The 21,913-nt window shown below is 36.5% G+C and overlaps 1 protein-coding gene across 1 annotated transcript in view; it reads left to right on the top strand.

Moving 5' to 3' along the window:
• Positions 1-21,913, top strand: part of SEL1L2 (SEL1L2 adaptor subunit of SYVN1 ubiquitin ligase) — a 127,166-nt gene that overhangs the window by 49,756 nt on the left and 55,497 nt on the right. The window contains exons 4-6 of the mRNA XM_054574180.1: positions 21,077-21,130; positions 21,573-21,632; positions 21,723-21,804. Coding sequence (XP_054430155.1) covers positions 21,077-21,130; positions 21,573-21,632; positions 21,723-21,804 — 196 coding nt within the window. The remainder of the gene's footprint in view (positions 1-21,076; positions 21,131-21,572; positions 21,633-21,722; positions 21,805-21,913) is intronic.

Here is a 21,913-nt window from a genome sequence, read left to right as displayed (position 1 = left end):
TCTAATGACTTCCCTGGAAGCATCCAAAATAACAAAAAGTGTTTTCAGCTTAGAAGAAGAAAAAATAAAAAATATAATCTAGTTTTTTTTCTTAAAAAAAGTGCTTTAGGCACGGAAAATGGTCTGACTGGCTCTACTTAGAACAGGTAGGGTAGGCTTCAAGGAAGAAGTCACACTTGCCCCTATTCTAGAATATTGCATGTAGGCAATATAAAACACTTATTTTTCTCTGTTTGATGAAATGTCAAAGTTCTCCCAGAAAAGAAATTTCAAATGAACATAAATGAGACATCAAACACTTGGATTTTAGATTTGAACCCCAAGTTTCACTCCACAAACTCCAGTTAGTGTAGTTGTGTTGCACAGTCACAGACCATTTTCCAATCCCAGTTAATTGACCACCAATCATTTTCCATTATTTTTAAGGAGAACCAGATAGGAGAATGTAATTGGTTGAGTGCTAACTCAATACCAGAAAAAAACAGTTCTAAATGTATGACTATTGACCATGTGTTATCAAAGCTGTTTTTGTAAAGAAGAGCCAGAATTTGGGGGCAGTATCATGGTGTAATAGCAGAACATGGGTTGCAGAATCAGAAAGTCTGACAGTGTGTGAATCCAGATTCTACATCCTAATGATGTTCATTCTTTTGTTCAGTCTTCCAGTATTCTTCAAAAAGTAACTTCTGTAAACCTCAGCTTTCCCACACTTAAAAAAGGTATTAATAATAAGATCCACACTATTTCATAAGTTTGCCACAAGAACTAAATATCTTCACGATCTTTTAGCAAATATTAAAGAACATTTAAAAATGATGTCATGTAATAATTTTAGTTCCAACAGCTTTGTCTTTGGAGTTAGTTCTGGCTTTACATCTCAGCTCTAACACTGACCCTTGTTACCTGCTCCCTCTGAGTCTCAATTTCTTATCTGTAAAATGGGCAAAATATTTGTCAAGTATATATGTTTGCTTGTCTCATGAGAATAAGAAGACAGAATGTGGGTGAGGACAAATTTATCACCTGAAAGGCTGACCTTGACCTGATATGCAAAATGTAACCCCACTCTTTATTGAAATGCAACAATACTGCTTAGCAAAATGTTTAAGTTCCAATCTCCTCTTATGCCCTCCCTGGCATCCTGGGCATACTTATTGCTCACTTCAGACTCTCCCTCTTCCCCGAACTCCCCATAATCTAGTGACCAAACTGTAAACATCTGAATGAGCAGAGAGCCTACAGGAGCCTGGTCCAGTTCTATAGCCAGATGAAGTTTAGACTATCATCCCTGCCATCATTATAGGAAAATCTGTTTCCAGTAAGAGTCCTGTTGTAGTTTATTTTTCTCCTTGTACAACTGGTTAAAGAGATTCTATGCTACAAACAATGCTTAATTTGATGACTGGTTGCTGGGCCCAGGCTGGCCACATGCCACATTGATCACAGCTCTCTAATAGGGCTGGCCACGTGACTTTCTCAAGCTGTTCATGCCAGCCTGGTACAGGAATATTGCCTGTACTCATACGTAATATTGCTGGGAACTGTGAGGACAACATAACAAAAGAAATATGGCTAAAAGAGCTGTAAATGTACACCAAAAATGATAATGAAAGAGAATGAAAGGACTAGAGATAGAGATAAAGGTAAAGGTAGAGGTAGAAATAGAGATAGAGATAGAGATAGAGATAGAGATAGAGATAGAGATAGAAATAGATAGAGATGATAGAGAGAAAGAGTAAAAACAGAGAAGACACCTACTTTGTGGGGAAAAGGGGGAAAACAGTCAGAAATACTGAAATGTAAAAGATGGGAGAAGCTTGGAGTGCCAGAGATCTGGGAGAGACCTGAATTAACAAAGAAAAGAATTATATGCGTTCATATTATAAAGTGGCATTGAGGGAGTGAGAGAAAATGCAATATCACGCTATGTATAAAGAGAAGCTGGATGAAGGAAAAGGCATAATTATTTCTTTTCATGTACCTTGAATGCTTTACCTCACAAAATTCCAAATCAACTGAAAGCAATCACAATGAAAGTAACAAAAGCATTTAGGGTTATGAACAGGGCCCATTTAATTGATTTTCAAAGAATCCGTACCTTTCAAGTAATGAGAACTATTAATTGTGCAGTTTTAATGACAATAGTGGAAATTGAGGAAGTAGCAAACAAAAAGGAGCCATACCTTAGAGGATGTCCTATAAGATATGTAATATACTCACCAGCGGTAGATAAATTATTTATTTTTTTATTGCTCTGATTCTCATTCAGGAAGCAAAAATCCAGAATTAGAATAAGTAGCTGGGATTTGAATGGAAAGAGTTAAACATCATCTTTTCTCAATGATCTGTTTTAATATGAAATTTGTTTGTTAATTTGCCAAACAAAAGAGTAGGGTTAAATGTCATGTGCTTTAAGAATTGTGATCCATTTTAAGAAATGGATCATCCACATTGTACCACCTTAAAACCTAAACTAACCACTATTATCTCTAAGTGGTGGTATTCTTTGTAGCTATTTTCTTTTTATTTGTATACTTTACTATACCTCCCTCTATTTATCTATGTATTTATTTTTAGTGATGCAATTTTCTGAAATTGTAGTTTCTCCATTACCATATATCCCCATATACCCTCTTTCACCTCCACCCACCCACCTCTCCCCTACCCCCGAGCAATCACCACACTGAGGTAAAAATACTTCTATGGGTTTTTTCCCTGAATTTTCTATTTATGGGTATGTATTACTGAGACACCAGAAAAAGGTATTTAACTTAGATGAATGTACTCTCTTGGTTACACAGTTCAAAGTAGTTTTACTATGAATTATAAGAAAATCCATTTTATTAGGTACAAATAACTATAACTGATATGTTATGAGAAGGATTTTACCATGCTTTGTAATTCTAGAATAATTCTATGACAATGGCAGATGCCACATATTCTTTATTTATTTCAGATTTAAATTATAGAAGTGTTTCACAGAGGGACTATAGTAATATGCTACTACTGAGGAAAAAAATAGTATCAACCTAATAATCGCTTTGATAATTCTAGGATTACCTATGTAGACATTAATGCTCTTTCTGTAGAGAGGGTACAGACAGGATCTAAGATGTTTATTAGGGTTGCTTCACATTTCAGTGTGGTATGCAATTTGAGCTAAAAGTAATGATCTCATACACATTCAAACCTTGTATAACAATTAATGAAAACTTGCTTAATCTTTTTTCTCTTTTAATAATAATGTCTTATATAAGAACTAAAAGGAGGAATATTTAACTTTTAAATTTTTATTATGGAACTTGAGCAATTTGTTTTGAAATAAAATTAAATATACTCTATGTTTAATTCTTTCCATTCAAATACCAGCTACTGTAACAGTTCCTTAAAAAGCATGGCACAATGGCTGAGATCAGAATCAAGTCTTATAAACATTTAATTTGCAGAGCTTGATGTTTAAAAACCACTGAAAGTCATCATTGATGTCTTCACTATTATGTAGCTTTTTTTTTCTGGATTAAAATTTAATCATTTTTAACCCATCTCAATTCACCTCAGCCCTGATCTCAGAAAAAGATCAAATACCAAAATCTAATTACTGTAAAGCTGTTAGGTGACAATGCCCAAGTATAAAGAAAAAGGACAGACCTGACTATAATCAGCATGTTTACTACATGAAAGCCCATAACTTCTTTTGCCTTCCTCTAGTGTCAGCCATGCTTTAAGAAGTATATGTGTGTCGGTGTGTATGTATACGTGTATACATGTATACATATACATACATACATATATATTCTTTCCAGAAAAAGTCCAACAATTGTTAATATAACGAGAACAGTTTGTGCATCGATGTAACCTGGCCACCAAGAAGAGTGGACTGAAATGCGCATGCATGAACAATGACGACTTCACTGTACTAGTCAGTGGGGATGGTAGATACCATTGAGTGAGCATGTGTACTGTGTGGCCATCACATTCAGAATGACTTGAGTGTAGAGCAATGAATCTGCATCACATTTTGTGTTAAGTTGGAAAATTCCTCCATGGAAACTATTTGGGTGATTCAGAATGCTTCAACTATGGGCAACTGGTGATTGGCAGCTTCATCATGACAATACACCCATTCAAGCATTATGTCTCCTGCAGAGTTTTTGGTGAAACATCAAATCATCCAGGTGACTAGACCTTCCTACAGCCCACATTTGGTTCTTGTGGCTTCTGGCTTTTCCTAAAACAAAAATCACCTTTGAAAGGGAAAAGATTTCAGATCATTGATGAGATTTAGGAAAATACACCAGGGCAGCTGATGGCAATTGGAAGAACTGTGTGGGGTCCCAAGGTTCCTACTTTGAAGGGGACTGAGATGTCATTGTCCTATGTATAATGTTTCTTGTATCTTGTACACACACACACACACACACACACACAAAATAATGGTATTAGTTTTTACTTTCCAGAATGAGCTTTACACAGAGGAAAGCTCTTCTTCCCAGTCACAGAATGGAAACTTAACTCTATACAATTCACTTCACAACTTCATGACCTCACAAACTTCTTAGAAGAATCAAGCCAAAAAGTATTGCAGACTCTGCACAAAAATGATACTGTTAGTGAAAGTATATTTTAAAATACAAGCTCAACTGAATAATAGAGTATCTTAATCTTCTTATATTTGTTTACTATCAAAGTTTCTACATAAATAAATCAGATTCTAAATTAAGCAAAATCAAAAATTGCTAAACACTGCAATAAAAATAGAAATCAAATATTGGCTAGAGAGATTCTTAAAAAGAGCCAATTTAACCATTTTAAATATAAATTTACAAGGGTTAAAAGAGTACCAGGATACCAGATGCCTTCCATTACTAGTAACAGCCTTTATGGCCAGCTTTCCTAAAAAGGGAATCTTGGAGACTAAAAAGGAATTGGCTTAATTATAGAAAAAAATTTTTCAGTTTATGGATGAAGTAGATTATACAAATTATACTTAATAAACCACATGTCAGATCTATAATGCTTTGGGAAACTGAGCTGTGTAGTCAGTTCCTTAGTAAAAAAAGTAACAATACTTGGTCTTTGTTTTCTTTTTTTTTCTCCCCTTTATTACCCTCCACCCTGCACTGCCCATCCCCATAGTTCCCCCCCAACACACACACACACTTAGTTCAGGCTGATGGGTCATACATATAAGTTCTTTGGCTTCTTTGTTTCCTATACTATTCTTAACCTCCGCCTGCCTATTTCGTACCTACTATTTATGCTGCTTATTCCCTGTACCTCTTCCCCCATTCTTCCCCACCCCCAACTCTGATCTCCATTTCTGTGATTCTGTTCCTGTTCTAGTTGTTTGCTTAGTTTGCTTTTGTTTTTCTTTTTAGGTTCAATTGTTAATAATTGTGAGTTTGTTGTCATTTTACTGTTCATAGTTTCTGATCTTTTTCTTTGATAAATCCCTTTAACATTTCATATAATAAAGACTTGGTGATGATGAACTCCTTTAACTTGACCTCATCTGGGAAGCACTGTATCTGCCCTTCCATTCTAAATGATAGCTTTGCTGGACAGAGTAATCTTGGATGTACGTCCTTGCCTTTCATGACTTTGAATACTTCTTTCCAGCCCCTTCTTGCCTGCAAGGTTTCTTTGGAGAAATTGGCTGATAGTATTATGGGAACTCCTTTGTAGTAACTGTCTCCTTTTCTCTTGCTGCTTTTAAGATTCTCTCCTTATCTTTAATCTTGGGTAACTTAATTATGATGCACCTTGGTATATGCTTCCTTGGGACTCTCTGAGCTTCCTGGATCTCCTGGAAGTCTATTTCCTTGACCAGATTGGGGAAGTTCTCCTTTATTTTTTGTTCAAATATGTTTTCAATTTCTTGCTCTTCCCCTTCTCCTTCTGGCATGTCTATGATTCAGGTGTTGGAACATTTAAAGTTGTCCCAGAAGTTCCTAAGCCTCTCCTCATTTCTTTGAAATCTTGTTTCTTCATTCTGTTCTGGTTGAATGTTTATCTCTTCCTTCTGCTCCCAATCGCCGATCTGAGTCCCAGTTTCCTTCCCTTTACTGTTCCCTGTATATTTTTCTTTGTTTCACTTTGTGTAGCCTTCCCTTTTTCCTCCATTTTGTGCCCATACTCAGCCAATTCAGTGAGCATCCAGATTAGCAGTGTTTTTGAACTGTGCATCTGATAGGTTGGCTATCTGTTCATCACTTAGTTCTATTTTTGGAGCTTTGATCTGTTCTTTCATCTGGGTCATATTTCTTTGTCTCAGCACCTCTTTGTCTTTGAAATTATAATAAAAGTCTGCAAACTTATTCAAGTTCTGTTTTGATTGAATTATCAGATGTTATTGTATCTTGATTTTAGGGATGCTGTTAACAAAGTCTTGCATGATGTTCTTATGAACTAGATGAAAAAATAGAAAATCCCACAAATGAAGCTGTACTATTTGTCAAACAGTATGATTTCATTAAGAACAACTTGTATTAATTAAGCTGTTTTCCAGGATTGCTAAACTAAGAAATGGGAAAATTGTGGTAACGATGATAACTTTATATTTTATCTATTGTAAGACCCTATTGACTATAAATTATACACCTTTTAAATGTAAATTTTATAATGGTATTATATAAATGCTATCAATTAAAATATGAACCAGTGTTTTCTTCTTAGACTTTTTGTTTTATTCCCATTAAAAGTGCTGTTTAAGGGCAGCTGTCTGGTGCCTCAATCGTTCTCTTCTGATAATTACCACTGTTATGACTCCTGAGAATCTGCTACTACTTGCTCTTAATTTACTCATTTTCACACATTACCTACAGATATTGATTTAGGTCATCTAAATCACTTTCTCAAGATTTGCATAACTTGGTGAACTATATTTTCTAAATGATCAATATATGACGTTATAAAATCATACATGGCTAAAAGAAATCCATTCAAATTGCAAGATAGACCTGTTGATTTCAATGTAAGAGAATAGGAAAAGTTCATTGATATGATTTCAGATTCCACACTGCAACTAATCTTTATAAAATTATCAATCACTGTTGAGTTTTAGCATGGAACTGAAGAAGATGATATAAAATTAGCTGAAAAATCTAGTAAAATACTGTTTCCTTTTCCATTGTTTTTTTATTTTGCAGTTTTTTCTTTTAGTTTTTTGAAATATAAGCTTAAGTGACTTGTTATTAAAACATTTAAAACTATGTATTTTCCTCTGCATCTGGCTTTATCCATATTGTATAACTTTTATATGTAGTGTTATCATCATCATTTAATTATTAATTTGTCATTTCACTTTCTATTTTATCTTTACTATTTGATAAAAATGAAGAGACTTGGAGTTAATAAGAAGCTAAATTTTAAGTTATCTTCTTGTCATTAATTTTTTGTTTTATTGCTTCTATCAAAGAATGTGGCATAATATATAGTTTTAAGATAAATTAGCATTTTTCTCTGTGTGAATTTTTTGAAAATTATTTTTCAAAATTTTAGCTTTTTAATTTTGTTAGAATACTTTCCCATACAGATTTAATTGTGTATGTAGATGTAGTCAGTGTGTACTTTTTTTGGTCTACTTCAACTCTCTTTGTGAAATGTCTTTCCTTGCATTCTTATTTCATTTGGTAAGGAGCCTCTCATGCCTTTCTGAATCTAGGATTAGGGTCATGTGATATAGGCTCATCCAGATTATTCTTCTCCTGGAAACAGTGATTTTTTTGCACATTTTAAAATATATTTTTTAATTACCATTTACATGGTATTTATTTTTTTTATTTTTTTTATTTTTTGTATTGGTTTCAGGTGTACAGCATAGTGATTAGATAATCATATACTTTATAAAAATTCCCCCTGATATTTTCAGTACCCTTAAGTGTCTGAAAGGCAGAGAATGTTGCAGAAAAAGAATTGATTAATTGAGCACCAAATTACTAGTCATTTAAAGCAACTAAGTACCAAGGCAACACTATTAACTTAATGAACTTCCAATCCACATTAGTAGTTGCAGAATGAGTCAGTAGTTTGGAAGAAACCCTGGAGGTAATCAAGAAACACTCCCTTAAGAAATGTTGCACTGCTGGTATTCTTTTTTTTTAATTTAATTTTATTTTTTTAAATATATAAATCATGTTTATTCTATTATAGGTGTCTTCAATTTTTATCTCTTTACCCCACTCCACCCATCCAACCCCCACCCCCTACTCCCACAATCAAGTCCCACTCTGTTATCCATGTCCATGGGTCATTCATAAATGTTATTTGTCTAGTCCCTTCCCCTTCTTTCCACCATTGTCCTCTTTCCTCATCCCCTCTGGTCACTTTCAGTCTGCTCCATGTTTCTGTGCCTGTGGTTTATTTTGTTCGTTAGTTTATTTTGTTGAATAGAGTCCACTTATAGGTGAGATCATATGGTATTTGTCTTTTGCCTACTGGATTATTTCACTTAGCTTAATATTCTCCAGTTCCATCCATGTTGTCACAAAAGGTAGAAGTTCCATCTCTCTCTCTCTTTCTTTCTTTCTTAAATGTAGATTGCTTTTATTTACTTTTTTAGATGTCAAAGTTAATTATGAAATATTAAAATAATTTAAAACCCTTATAAAGTCTCAGCAATTAAACCAACATGACACCAGCACAGAAATAATCAAGTAAATCAATGAAATATAATGAGCATTTTAGAGACAAACTATATGTCTGTCTAACAATATAATATATGATTAAGTTGATATTTCAAATCAATGGGTAAAATAAACCTTATTCAACAAATAAGGATCATGGACCATTATTACTTGAAATAAAACAAATATAGAGCCCTATTTCACACATTATACAAGAAATATACAGGTGAGTTAAAAATCAATATGTAGAATCTAAGGAGTTTTAGAAGAAAGTAGAACTAATATTTTATATGACCTGAAGTAAAATATTCAAAACCAGAAGTTATGAAGTAAATATTGACAATAGGACTATATTAAACATTTAACTAATTAGTAATATACAGGTAAAAAAAGTTAAAGGACAAGGAATGGAATAGAAAAGTATTTGCAACACATCTAAAACATGGTTAATAAGGGGTTTTTTTTAGGGAAAAAAGTTCTACAAATCTCTACAAACAAATGGATAAAGAATACCAAAAAGTCATCTAAAGCTTTTTTTTCAAAAATAATAGAAATAGGCAAGAAATATACAAAAACAGGTTTAGTTTCAACAAATAATAAAGGAACAATTAAAATAACATGATTGTTCACAATCAGATTAATGAGTATTTAAAATATTGGTAATATCAAGTATTGGCAACTGTGAAAGGAAATGGGTATTCATAGAAACTTTTTCTTCATCTTAAAGCAGTCCCTTTAGCATATTTTGCAGTACTGGTTTGGTGGAGGTGTATTCTTGTAGCCTTCTTTTGTCTGGGAAATTGCTTATTTCGCCTTCCATTTTAATTGAGAGCCTTGCTGGGTAGAGCAGTCTTGGTTGCAGGCCTTTGCTTTTCATTATGTGGAATAGTTCTTGCCAGTGCCTTCTGGCTTGCAGTATTTCTGTTGGGAAGTCAGCTGCTAGCCATATTGGGGCTCCCTTATATGTTACTATCTCTCTCCCTAGCTGGCTTTAGGATTCTGTGTTTGTCTTTGATAGTTGTTATTTTAATGATGATGTGTCTTGGAATGGGCTTCATTGGGTTCCTCTTGAATGGAACCCTCTCTGCTTCCTGGACTTGTGTGACTTTTTTTCTCTTCCAATTAGGGAAGTTTTCCATCATTACTTTTTCAAACAGGTTCTCTATTCCTTCTTCATCCTCTTCTCCTACTGGTATCCCTATTATCTGGATATTATTACGTTTCATGTTGTCCTGCATTTCCCTAAAGGCCTCTTCATTCTTTTTGAGTCTATTTTCATTTTCTTACTCTCTCTGGGAACTTTTTTCTACCTTGTCCTCCAGCTCAATGATTTGGTCCTCAGCTTAATCTAGCCTGCTTTGGATTCCTTCTACTGTGTTCTTCAATTCAGAAATGGTATTCTTCATTTCCTCTTGTCTCTTATTGATAGTTTCTATGTCCTTTTTCATGCTGATGTAGTTTGTGGTAAGTTCCTCGTAGTTTCCCTGTAGTTTTTTGTAATTCTCTCTGAGCTCACTGAGCTCATTGAGCTTCCTTAGAACCGTTGTTTGGAACTCAATATCTGATAGTTTACTTGCCTCTATTGCTTTTAGTTCTCTTTGTGGGGATTGGTCCTTTCCCTTCAAGTGGGGCGTATTTCTTGTCTTCCCATTGTGAGACTCTTCTCTTTTGCTTCTGCTTCTTAAGTTGATCTGTCTTGATTTCCTGACTTTGTCATGTGAACTTCTATGGTTGGAGACAGCTGTTTTTACTTTCTGGATCTGCCTCTGATGATGTCAGCTGTTGACCCTGTCTGACCCCAGGCAGTCTGCTGGAGACTTCCAGGAATCCACTGTTTGTAGCTGTCTCCTTCAGCAGTTAATCTATTCGCTCTGCACTCAGCAGGCTGGCTTAGGCATCTGAGGGCTGGGCAGAGTCCCTCCTGGGGGCAGGGTTATTGGGTCCACTCATGTTGCTGCCATATGGGGGAGGAGTCTGTACTGGCATCCCACTGGCTACTCTCTCCCCAAAGCATCCATCCCCAGTCACTCCTCAAGTGTCGCCAGACCTCTCTGCGCCCCCTTTAGCCAGAGATCTACTGTCTGTGGCTGCTACTCTGCACTCAGTTTAGACAGCACAGGACAAGATGGCATCCCGCCTGGGAGTAGAGTTATTGGGTCCTTTGACTCTGGTGCTGCTCAGGGGGAGTGGTCTCTGCCTGAGCAAGATGGCTGCTGCCACATGGGGGATGAGTCAGCACCAAGATCCCACTGGCTACTCTCTCAGTTCTCTCCCCAAAGCGTCCTTCCCCAGTTTCTCCTCTGGCATCGCTAGCCCATTCTGCCCCCGCCTTTGCCAGAGACCAGGGTAAGTAACTGCAAATAAAAATTTATGCGTTGGCCCTTTAAACGGTTCTTTGTGTCTCCAGCCGCCTGTCTCCAGCAGAGAGTAACCCTCCCATTTTTTGCAGCAGCTGTTTTCTGTGTACCTTTTGGGTTCTGGTGCTGTGGACTAGAGATCCCTGTTTTTGGTTTAGACCCCACTCTTCTCAGGGGGACCCAACTGGCCGTTTCAATATCCTTCTGATGCTGCCGCCCGTGGGTGCCCCACCCACCTTCTCCAGTCTCTACTGAACTCCTTACCAGTTAGACTGCCCTAACGCTGATTCTTCTGTCTCCAAGGTTACAAGGCTCCTCTCTCGCTATTGTTCAGTTTTTTGTTTCAGGTGCTTTCTCCACAATTTAGTTGTAATTCCAGGTTGGTCCTGGGAGTAGGTGAGCATGACTTCCACTCTCTCCTCCACCATCTTGATTCTCTCACACTGCTGATATTCTTACAGTACAATGATATCATGTTGAACAAAGACAGTTACCAATAAAGTTTTCTTTTTTTTTTTTAGTAGGTGTGTTGGCTCCTTTCACATTGTATTTATAATTGTGTATTATATTCTTCTAGAAATCTGGTTTTACACGTTACACATTAGGTGAATATGCTCTTCACCACCACCCATGGTGTTCTCCCTTTGCTCACCTCCCATGATATATTTATTTTATCTGATGTAAAGCTTGTATATCTATTGCTGGACTCTAAACCTATGAAGAGAAGGATATATGTTTTTTTTTTTCTAGTGCCAATTCATATATGGTATTTATTTATTTATTTATTTATTTATTTGTTATTTTTATTTTTATTGTTTATAAATGTTATAGTTTTTTTCTTTATTTTTAAATACATTTGTCTCTACCTCCCCCCCACCACTTTCCCTTGCCCCCTCTCTCCTTCCCTCCCTCAGCTCTTCCCCTTTGGTTTTGTCCATGAGTTCTTGCTATATGTTCCTTGACTTTCCCCTTCCCTTCCCTTTCCCTGCCCACCCCTCCCTCCTTCCCTCTTGTCTCTGTTGATTTCTTTTCCTTTCAGTGTTGCTGGTCATATTTTCCTTGCATCTTTGTTTTCTTGGTTAGATTCCGCTTATAGGTGAGATCATATGGCATTTGTCTTTCGCCCCCTGGCTTATTTCGCTTAACATAATGCTCTCCAGTTCCATCCATGCTGTCACGAAGTTTAGTAGTTCTTTTTTCCTTTCTGCTGCGTAGTATTCCATGGTGCATATGTACCATAATATTTTGATACAATCATCTACTGATGGGCATTTAGGTTGCTTCCAAGACTTGGCTATTGTAAATTGTGCTGCTATGAACATGGGGGTGCATAGGTTCTTTTGTATTGGCGTTTTGGTGTTCTTAGGGTATAGTCCCAACAGGTGAATCACTGGATCAAAAGGCAGTTCCATTTTCAGCTTTTTGAGGAAACTCCACACCGCCTTCCACAGTGGCTATACCAGTCTGCATTCCCACCAACAGTGGACTAGGGTTCCCTTTTCTCCACAGCCTCGCCAGCACCTGTTGTTTGTGGATCTGTTTATGATGGCCATTCTGACCAGTGTGAGGTGGTACCACATGGTTGTTTTGATCTACATTTCTCTGATGGCTAGTGATGCTGAGCATCCTTTCGAATGCCTCTGGGCCCTCTGTATCTCCTCCTTGGAAAAACATCTGCCCAGGTCCTTTGCCCATTTTTTGATTGGATCGTTTGTCTTCTTGGAGTGGAGTCGAGTGAGTTCTTTACGTATCTTGGAGATCAAACCTCTATCTGATGTATCATTAGCGAATATATTTTCCCATATGGTTGGCTCCCTTTTCATTTTGCTGATGTTTTCCTTTGCCATGCAGAAGTTTCTTATTTTGATGAGATCCCATTTGTTTATTCTTTCCTTTATGTCCCTTACTTTAGGAGACATATCAGTGAAAAAATTGCTGCATGGGATATCTGAGAGATTCCTGCCAATGTCCTCCTATAGGACTTTGATGGTGTGACTTATATTTAAGTCTTTTATCCATGTTGAGTTTATTTTTGTGTATGGTGTCAGCTGATGAAACAATTTCAATTTTTTGCATGTAGCCATCCAGCTCTCCCAACACCATTTGTTGAAGAGGCTATTATGGTTCCATTTTATGCTTCTGCCCCCTTTGTCAAATATTAGATGCCCATAGAGACCTGGGCTTATTTCTGGGCTTTCTATTCTGTTCCACTGGTCTATGGGTCTGTTCTTGTGCCAGTACCAAATTGTTTTGAGTATAGTGGCTTTGTAGTAGAGTTTGATGTCCGGTATTGTGATCCCTCCTACTTTGTGTTTCTTTCTCAAAATTGCTGCGGCTATTCGGGGTTGTTTGTGGTTCCATATAAATTTTTGAAATGTCTGTTCTATTTCTGTGAAATACGTCATTGGTATCTTAATAGGGATTGCGTTGAATCTATAAATTGCTTTGGGTAGTATGGACATTTTGATGATGTTAATTCTTCCAATCCATGAGCACGGTATATGCTTCCATTTATTTGTGTCTTCCTTAATTTCTTTTTTCAATGTTGTATAGTTTTCTGCATACAGGTCATTTGTGTCTTTGGTTAAATTTATCCCTAGGTACTTTATCTTTTTTCGTGTTATATCGAATGGTATATTTTTTTCTGATTTCTTCTTCTTCTATTGCATTGCTGGTGTAAAAAAACGCCTTTGATTTCTGAATGTTGACTTTGTATCCTGCTGTTTTGCCAAATTCACTTATTAGGTTGAGGAGTTTTTTGGTAGAGTCTACAGGGTTCTCTATGTACACTATCATGTCATCTGCAAACAATGATAGTTTTACTTCCTCCTTTCCTATTTGGATGCCTTTTATCTCTTTCTCTTGTCTGACCGCTGTGGCTAGGACTTCCAATACAATGTTGAAAAGAAGCGGTGAGAGCGGACATCCTTGTCGTGTTCCCGATCTTAATGGGAGAGCTTTCAGTTTTTGCCCGTTGAGTATGATATTAGCTGTAGGTTTTTCATATATGGCCTTTATTACATTGAGGAATGCCCCATTTATTCCCATTTTGCTGAGTGTTTTGATCATAAATGGGTGCTGTACCTTGTCAAATGTTTTTTCTGCATCTATCGAGATGATCATCTGGTTTTGGTCTTTTCTTTTATTTATGTGATGTATCACGTTTACTGATTTGTGTATATTGAACCATCCCTGCATGCCTGGGATGAATCCCACTTGATCGTAGTGGATAATCTTTTTAATGTATTGTTGGATGCGGTTTGCCAATATTTTGTTGAGGATTTTAGCATCTATGTTCATCAGCAATATTGGCCTGTAGTTTTCTTTCTTTGTAGGGTCTTTATCTGGTTTTGGGATCAGGGTGATGCTGGCCTCATAGAAAGAGTCGGGGAGTCTTTCCTCCTCTTGGATTTTTTGGAATAGTCTGAGAAGGACAGGGGTTAGCTCTTCCTTAAATGTTTTGTAAAATTGTCCTGTGAAACCGTCCGGCCCTGGGCTTTTGTGTGCTGGGCGTTTCTTGATTACTGCTTCAATTTCCTCAGCTGTTATCGGTCTGTTCCAGCTTTCTGTTTCTTCCTCCTTCAATGTTGGAAGATTATACTTTTCTAAAAATTTGTCCATTTCATCAAGATTTTCAAATTTCTTGGCATATAATTGTTCATAATAGTTTCTGATGTTCATTTGTATTTCTGTGGTATCAGTTGTTATTTCTTCTCTTTCACTTCTGATATTATTTTTTGGGTCCTCTCCCTTTTTTTCTTGATGAGTCTGCTTAAAAGCTTGTCAGTTTTATTTATCTTTTCAAAGAACCAGCTTCTGGATTGGTTGATCCTCTGAATTGTTCTTTTTGTTTCTATGTCATCAGTTCTGCTCTAATCTTGACTATTTCCTTCCTTCTACTTGCTCTGGGATTCATTTGTTGTTGTTTCTCCACTTCTTGAAGTTGTAGTGTTAGGTCTTTTATTTGAAACGTTTCTATCTTTTTTAGGTAAGCCTGTATTGCTATGAACTTCCCTCTCAGGACTGCCTCTGCTGTGTCCCATAGGTTTTGGACTGTTGTCTGTTCATTTTCATTTGTTTCCAGAAATTTTTTGATTTCTTCTCTTATCTCATTATTGACCCATTCATTGTTTAACAGTGTACTGTTCAGTCTCCATGAGTTTGCAAGTTTTTGAAGTTTCTCTTTGAGGTTGATTTGCAGTTTCAAGGCCTTGTGGTCTGAGAAAAAGTTTGGTATTATTTCAATTTTCCTGACTTGGTTGAGGCTTGCTTTGTGTCCTATCATGTGGTCTATCTTTGAAAAACTGCCATGAGCATTTGAAAAGAATGTGTATTTTTCTTCTTTGGGATGTAAGGATGTCAGTTAAGTCTCTTTGATTCAGTGTGTCATTCAGCACCACAATATGTTTATTAATGTTTTTTTTGGAAGATCTGTCCATTTTTGACAGTGGGGTGTTGAAATCCCCTACTATCAGTGTATTGCTGTCTATATCTTTATTGAAGTCATCCAACAATTTCCTTATAAACTTGGGGGCTCCTATATTGGGAGCATATAAGTTTACAATGTTGATGTCTTCTTGATAGATTCTTCCTTTAAGTATGATAAAGTGCCCCTCTGAGTCTCTCTTTATGGTCTTTGTTTTGAAATATACTTTGTCTGATACAAGTATGGCAACCCCAACCTTTTTCTCTTGCCCATTTGCTTGGAATATTTTCTTCTATCCCTTTACTTTCAATCTGTGTAGGTCTCTTGCTCTGAGGTGGGTCTCTTGTAGGCAGCATATGTGTGTGTCATGTTTTCTTATCCATTCAGCTACCCTGTGTCTTTTGATTGGGGCATTTAGTCCATTCACATTGAGAGATATTACTGATAGAAACTTACTCATCTTTTCTCTTTGTACCTGTGTTCCTCTCTGTCTCATTCTTTTCCTTCATCTGCTTAAACCAGTCCCCTTAGCATATCTTGGAGTGCTGGTTTGGTAGAGATGTATTCTTTTAGTCTTCTCTTGTCTGGAAAACTCTGTATTTCCCCTTCTATTTTAATGGAGAACCTAGCTGGGTAGAACAGCCTTGGCTGTAGGCCCTTGCTTTTCATGGCTTGGAATATTTGTTGCCATTCCCTTCTGGCTTGGAGTGTTTCTGTTGAGAAGTCAGCTCCTAGGCATATCGGGGCCCCCTTGTATGTTACTTTCTCCTTCTCCCTTGCTGCCTTGAGGATTCTCTCTTTGTCTTTGACATTTGCCATTTTAATGATGATGTGTCTTGGAGTGGACCTCCTTGAGTCCTTCTTGAGTGGAGTCCTCTGTGCCTCCTGGATCCATGAGAGCCTTTCTCTCCTCAAATTAGGGAAATTTTCCATCATTACTTTTTCCAGGAGGTTCCCTATCCCTTGCTCCTCCTCTTCTCCTTCTGGGATCCCTATTATACGGATATTATTGCATTTCAGGTTGTCCTGCATTTCCCTAAATGCCTCTTCATTCTTTTTGAGCCGTTTTTCCATTTCTTGTTCTTTCTGGGAGCTTCTTTCTACCTTGTCCTCCATCTCACTGATTCGATCCTCAGCTTCATCCAGCCTGCTTTGGATTCCTTCTACTGTGTTCTTCAAGTCAGAAATGGTATTCTTCATATCCTCTTGTGTCTTCTTGATAGTTTCTATGTCCTTTTCCAGGCTGATATAGTTTGCTGTAAGATCCTGATAGTTTCTCTGCAGTTTCTCATAGTTATCTTTGAGCTGGCTGAGCTCCTTGAGCTTCCTTAGAACCATTGTTTTGAATTCAGTATCTGATAGTTCCCTTGCCTCTATTTCATTTAGCTCTCTCTGTGGGGAGTCCCCTTTTCCACTCATTTGGGGGGAACTTCTTTTTCTTCCCATTTTTGTGAGAGTCTGTTAAGTATTTTTGTCCTTTACTTTTCTTTCTGGGCCTGTCTCTGATGATGTCAGTTGTTGACCCTATAGGATCTTGGGTTGTTTGTTTGAGCCTTCCAGGAGTCTAATGCCTGTGTCTGACTCCTGCTTGGAGCAGCTCTGTGACCCCTTCAGTCAGGGCTAGGCTATTTTTTGGGATCTCCCTGCACTCTCATGCAGGCTTCTTGAGCACGCTCCCAACGCGGTAGGATCCCCTGCCTGCCTGGGCTTGCATGTGCTTGCCCCAGACCAAGGGGCTTATGTGCGACCTCACGTACTCATCTGGCCCCCTGGCCGGTGAGCTCCGCGGCACTGGTCAGTTTAGGGTCTTCTATTGTGTATTTTCCCCACTTTTGGCTCTTTGGGTGCGTTGCTTGCCCTCGCCAAATGGGGACTATGGAAATGGGAGGAAGTCAGCTCCAGGACTCTCTGGTTAATCCTGTCTCTGGTCTCTCCTCCAGGGACTCTGGGCAGCTCTACTCAACAAATAAAGTTTTCGAAGTTTAAAATTGATTCAGTTGAACTCTGAATGAGAATTTTGGAAAACTTTCATTTATTTAAGTTATACGTACCTTTTTATGTAACCAAAGACTGACATATGATTAAAACCCATGTGTTGTTTTTTATCCTCACTTGAGAACATTTTTATTGATTTTTTAGAGAGAGAGACATATCAATGTGAAAAAGAAACATTAGTCAGTTGTGTCCTGTACACACCTTGACCGGGAATCAAACCCACAACCTCTTGTTGTTTGGGACAGTGCTCCAACCAGCTGAGCCACCCAGCCAGGACAAAATCCATGTCTTAAATGAAACTAGCAAATTTACTTTTCCTGTGATACAGTGTATGAAGAATACAACAACAATGTAAACGGAGGTTTGGAGCACTTCTTTGATTCATGCTAACACTCCAGCAGTTTTACTTACCATTTCTCTTCATCATCAATGCTAATTTCAACATGAGGAAAAACACAAATAATATCTTTGAAGTATTATAAAAATAGTTTTAACCTTGAAGACCTGCTGAAGGGTCTTGATGTTCAAAGTAAATCACAAACTATTCTTTGATAACCACCGAGTTAGGATATAGGTTTAGTTGGGTGGGACCAAGACCCAAAATAAAGTGACTTACACAAAACAGAATTGTAGTTTTCCCTACTGTTAAATGTGAGTAAGGAAGGTGACTCTGCTCAGCAAAGTCATCAGGAACTCTCTATTTTGTGGCTTTGCCATCTTTAGGATGTTACCCTTTTCTGCATTGCCCAAGTTGACTCACCATCATGTTAGCATTCCAGCTAGTAGGAAGAGGAAGAGGGGAAAGGGAAGGCATACCTCCAATAACATGACCTGGAAGTTGTTCACATCACTGTCTCTCATGTCTATTCATCAAAATTTAATCACATGGCCACATCTGACTGCTAAGTAGGCTAATCAACACATTAAGTTAACCACAACATTGCTATTATTTGACCTACGACACTCTTACATCCTTATGGTTCACCCTTACAGTTTGTTTTGGTTTCCACATCCTCAACTATAAACCAAGTTGGGGTTTTTTTTCACTCTAGAAGGAAAGAGATTCCAAGGTACAACCATCAATCCCTGCCAGTTTTTCTCAGTAAGAAGAATTTATTTAATTTCATTTTTTAAGAGTTTACTCTTGGTGTTATGCATTTTTTGAGCTTGGACAAATATATAATGGCATGTGTCCACCATTATAGTATCATACAAAGTATTTTCACTACCGTTCAAATCCTCTGTACTGCACCTATTCATTCTCCCCTCTCTAATGCCCTCGCAACCTGTTACTGATCTCTTTACTGTCTGCAGCTTTGCCTTTTCCAGAATGTCATATAGTTGAAATTATGAAGAATGTAGTCTTTTCAGATTGGCTTCTTTCACTTGGTAATATTCATTGAAATTTCTTCCATGAACTTTCATAGCTCAGCAGCTCTTTTCTCTTTACCACTGAATAATATTCCATTTTCTAATATGTCAATATATTTACTCATTCAGCTAATGAAAGCATCTTGGTTACTTCCAAGTTTTGGCAATTATGAATAAATCCATTGTGAAAATCCATGTGCAGGTTTTGTGTGGACATGAGTTCTATCTCATTGGGGTAAATACTAAGGAGTGTGATTGATAGATCATATAGTAAGAGTATGTTTAGTTATATGAGAAATCTCTAAACTGTCTTCCAAAGTGACTATACCTTTTTTCATTCTCGCCAGCAATGAATGAGAGTTCCCATTGCTTTACAACCTGACCAGCCTTTGCTGTTGTCAGTGCTCTGGATCTGGGCCATTTAATTTCATTTTTGATATAGTAAGGCATTTTTGTCCACTTCCCACTTCATTGTATCCCTCCAATACCTAATCAAGCTAAAATGCTGATCTTGACAACTCATATAGAAGTAAGCATTATTTTTATCCTAATATATAACAGTGACATAGAAACACATAATCTGAGGAGGCAATATAAGGACATGTTATATCCAGTTTTACTGTTGTAAAATATAGAACAGATGGCATATGAAGATTCCAGAAAAGTCATTCTGAGGATTTATTTTGATATCTGCTTTGTTCTTTAAGGAAAACTTGAGAAATCTTACTTTTAAAACTTTAAAACTTCTGTATAATTAAATAGCAGTGTAATCAGCAATAAAAGACAAAGAGTAAAGTAAGAGGAAATATTCACCAAAATATAGAAATGACTAATAGATATAGTTTATATGGAGCTCCTACGCAATAACAAATAAAGATAAATAAACCTAGTAGTAATGAGCAAAGGATATGAATATGCAAATGACAGAAGAAATTAAATGGTTAGTAAATAAGATGCTCAGTTTCTCTAATAATTTGGGAAATCCTAACTTAAACAAGATTTTTTATTTATTGGTAAAACTAAAAAATTGAAAATTAAAGATATCCAGTGTAGGTGAGAGTATGAGGAAATGGATGGTTCATATATTTTTGGTAAGAGCATAAATTTATATAATACTATGGTAGGCAATTTGGCAGTACCTATTAACATTTCCACTGCTTATACACTCTGACTCAGCAATTCCACTTTCAGTTATTTGTTCTAAAAATATATATACCTGTGAATGTACAAGAATTTCAATGTTTTTAGTAAGAGCTAAAAAATCTAAATGCCCTAAATGTCTAACATTAAGGGAATGGCTATGTTATGAAATTATGGCATGTCTGCCTGTAAGTACGGGCAAAAGAAAATCTCCAAAATATATCAGAAAGTGAAAAAATATTTATTTTATGAAAGTTTGGTGACACTCATAATATGTACACTAAATAGCTAAGAATAGTAAACAAATTGGTGGTTATAATAATGAGGGAAGACTTGCTCCATGAAATATCAAGATATACTTTAGCCCTAAGCCAGTGTGGCTCAGGTGGTTTGAGTGTCAACTGTACACCAAAGGGCTGTGTGTTCAATTCCCAGTTGGAGCACATACCTATGTTGCGGGTTTGATACCCCAATCAGAGTGCATGGGAGGCAGCCAATATTTCCCACATTGATGTTTCTCTCTCTCTCTCTAAAATCAACAAGTATGTATTTTTTAAAAGATATACTTTAAGCTACAGTGATCAACATAATTACATGCTACATTTTGTTTATCCATTCATCACTGACGATGGGCACTTGGGTTGTTACAACTTTAGCTACTGTGAATAATGTCCTATGAAGATGGGTGTGCAACTATCTCTTTGAGATCCTCTTTTTTAGTTATTTTGGGTATAGACCTAAAAGTGGAATTGCAGGATCATGTTGTAATTCTATTTAACTTTTTGAGGAATCACCATGCTGTTTTCCACAGTGGCTGCACTGTTTTACATTCCCACAAAATTTCTTCATAACCTTGTCAAAACTTCCTATTTTCTAGTTTTGCTTGTTTGTTTGTTTGCTCTGAAAGTAGCCATCCTAGTGGGTATGAAATGATCTCTGATTACATTTTTGATTTGTATTTCTCTAATGGTCAGTGACGTTGAGTATCTTTTCATGTGCTCATTGGCCACTTATATATTATAGGCACATTGTTATTATATAAGGAATAAGTTAACAATGTTAATTATTATGAAGGAAATATTTAAAATATCCTTTACCCATGTAGATAAGAATAATTGTGAAATAAAAAGATTGACTGATTGACTTTTCATTTTGGACTTTAGGCATTAGGATTTTTGTCTTCTTATGGAATAGGAATGGAATATAATCAAGCCAAGGTAAGGTCATTCTATTTTTTTTCTGAAACAAAACTGATTTTTTAAAGGGACATTGAGTAGAGACTCTACTCTTTAGGTAAAGGAGCTCCCTGTAGCACAGCAATTAAAAGCACCAGCTAAATATAGAAGTGTAGGGTTAAAATACCATAACTTTCTTTATGTCTCATATTCTAATTTCTTCATTAAAGATAGATAATAGCTACTACATGGGATTTTGTGGTGATTAAGTAAAATTTCATGCACAGTGCCCTTTTCATAGGCTGCAGAGCTCACTAAGAACCCCCCTAAAATAGTTGTCTTTACAGAGGAAGAGAATGAAATTAATAACTTATTTTGGAGTACTTAAGTGTTCATTTCTGTGCTAGGAATAAAAAGACAATGATTAGTTTGAGTTTCAAATTTAGATTTTATATATATATATATTTTTTTTTTTTAATTTTAGGCACTGATATATTACACCTTTGGAAGTGCTGGAGGAAGCAAGATGTCCCAGATGATACTGGTTTGTAAATTAAATATTCTTGGACCCAAATAGTTGTATTATAAATACAGCATTGTCAGAATATTAAGAATACGTATGCCTGTGTTTTAGGGGTACAGATATTTGTCAGGAATCAATGTTCTACAGAATTGTGAAGTTGCCCTATATCATTACAAGAAAGTGGCAGATTATAGTGAGTAATCCACATAATTTATTTTAAGATAAACAGACTTTCCAAGCACTTAAAAACTAAATCGATATAATTTGACATATTTATGAAAGTATTAATAGAGTATACTTTT

The sequence above is a fragment of the Pteronotus mesoamericanus genome, unplaced genomic scaffold (assembly GCF_021234165.1).
Source record: "Pteronotus mesoamericanus isolate MK-2021 breed Mesoamerican mustached bat unplaced genomic scaffold, CSHL_Meso_final contig_25, whole genome shotgun sequence".
NCBI classification, from domain to species: domain Eukaryota; kingdom Metazoa; phylum Chordata; class Mammalia; order Chiroptera; family Mormoopidae; genus Pteronotus; species Pteronotus mesoamericanus.
The sequence above is the reverse complement of the archived record's forward strand: the minus strand, read 5'-3'. Positions and strand labels throughout refer to the sequence as shown.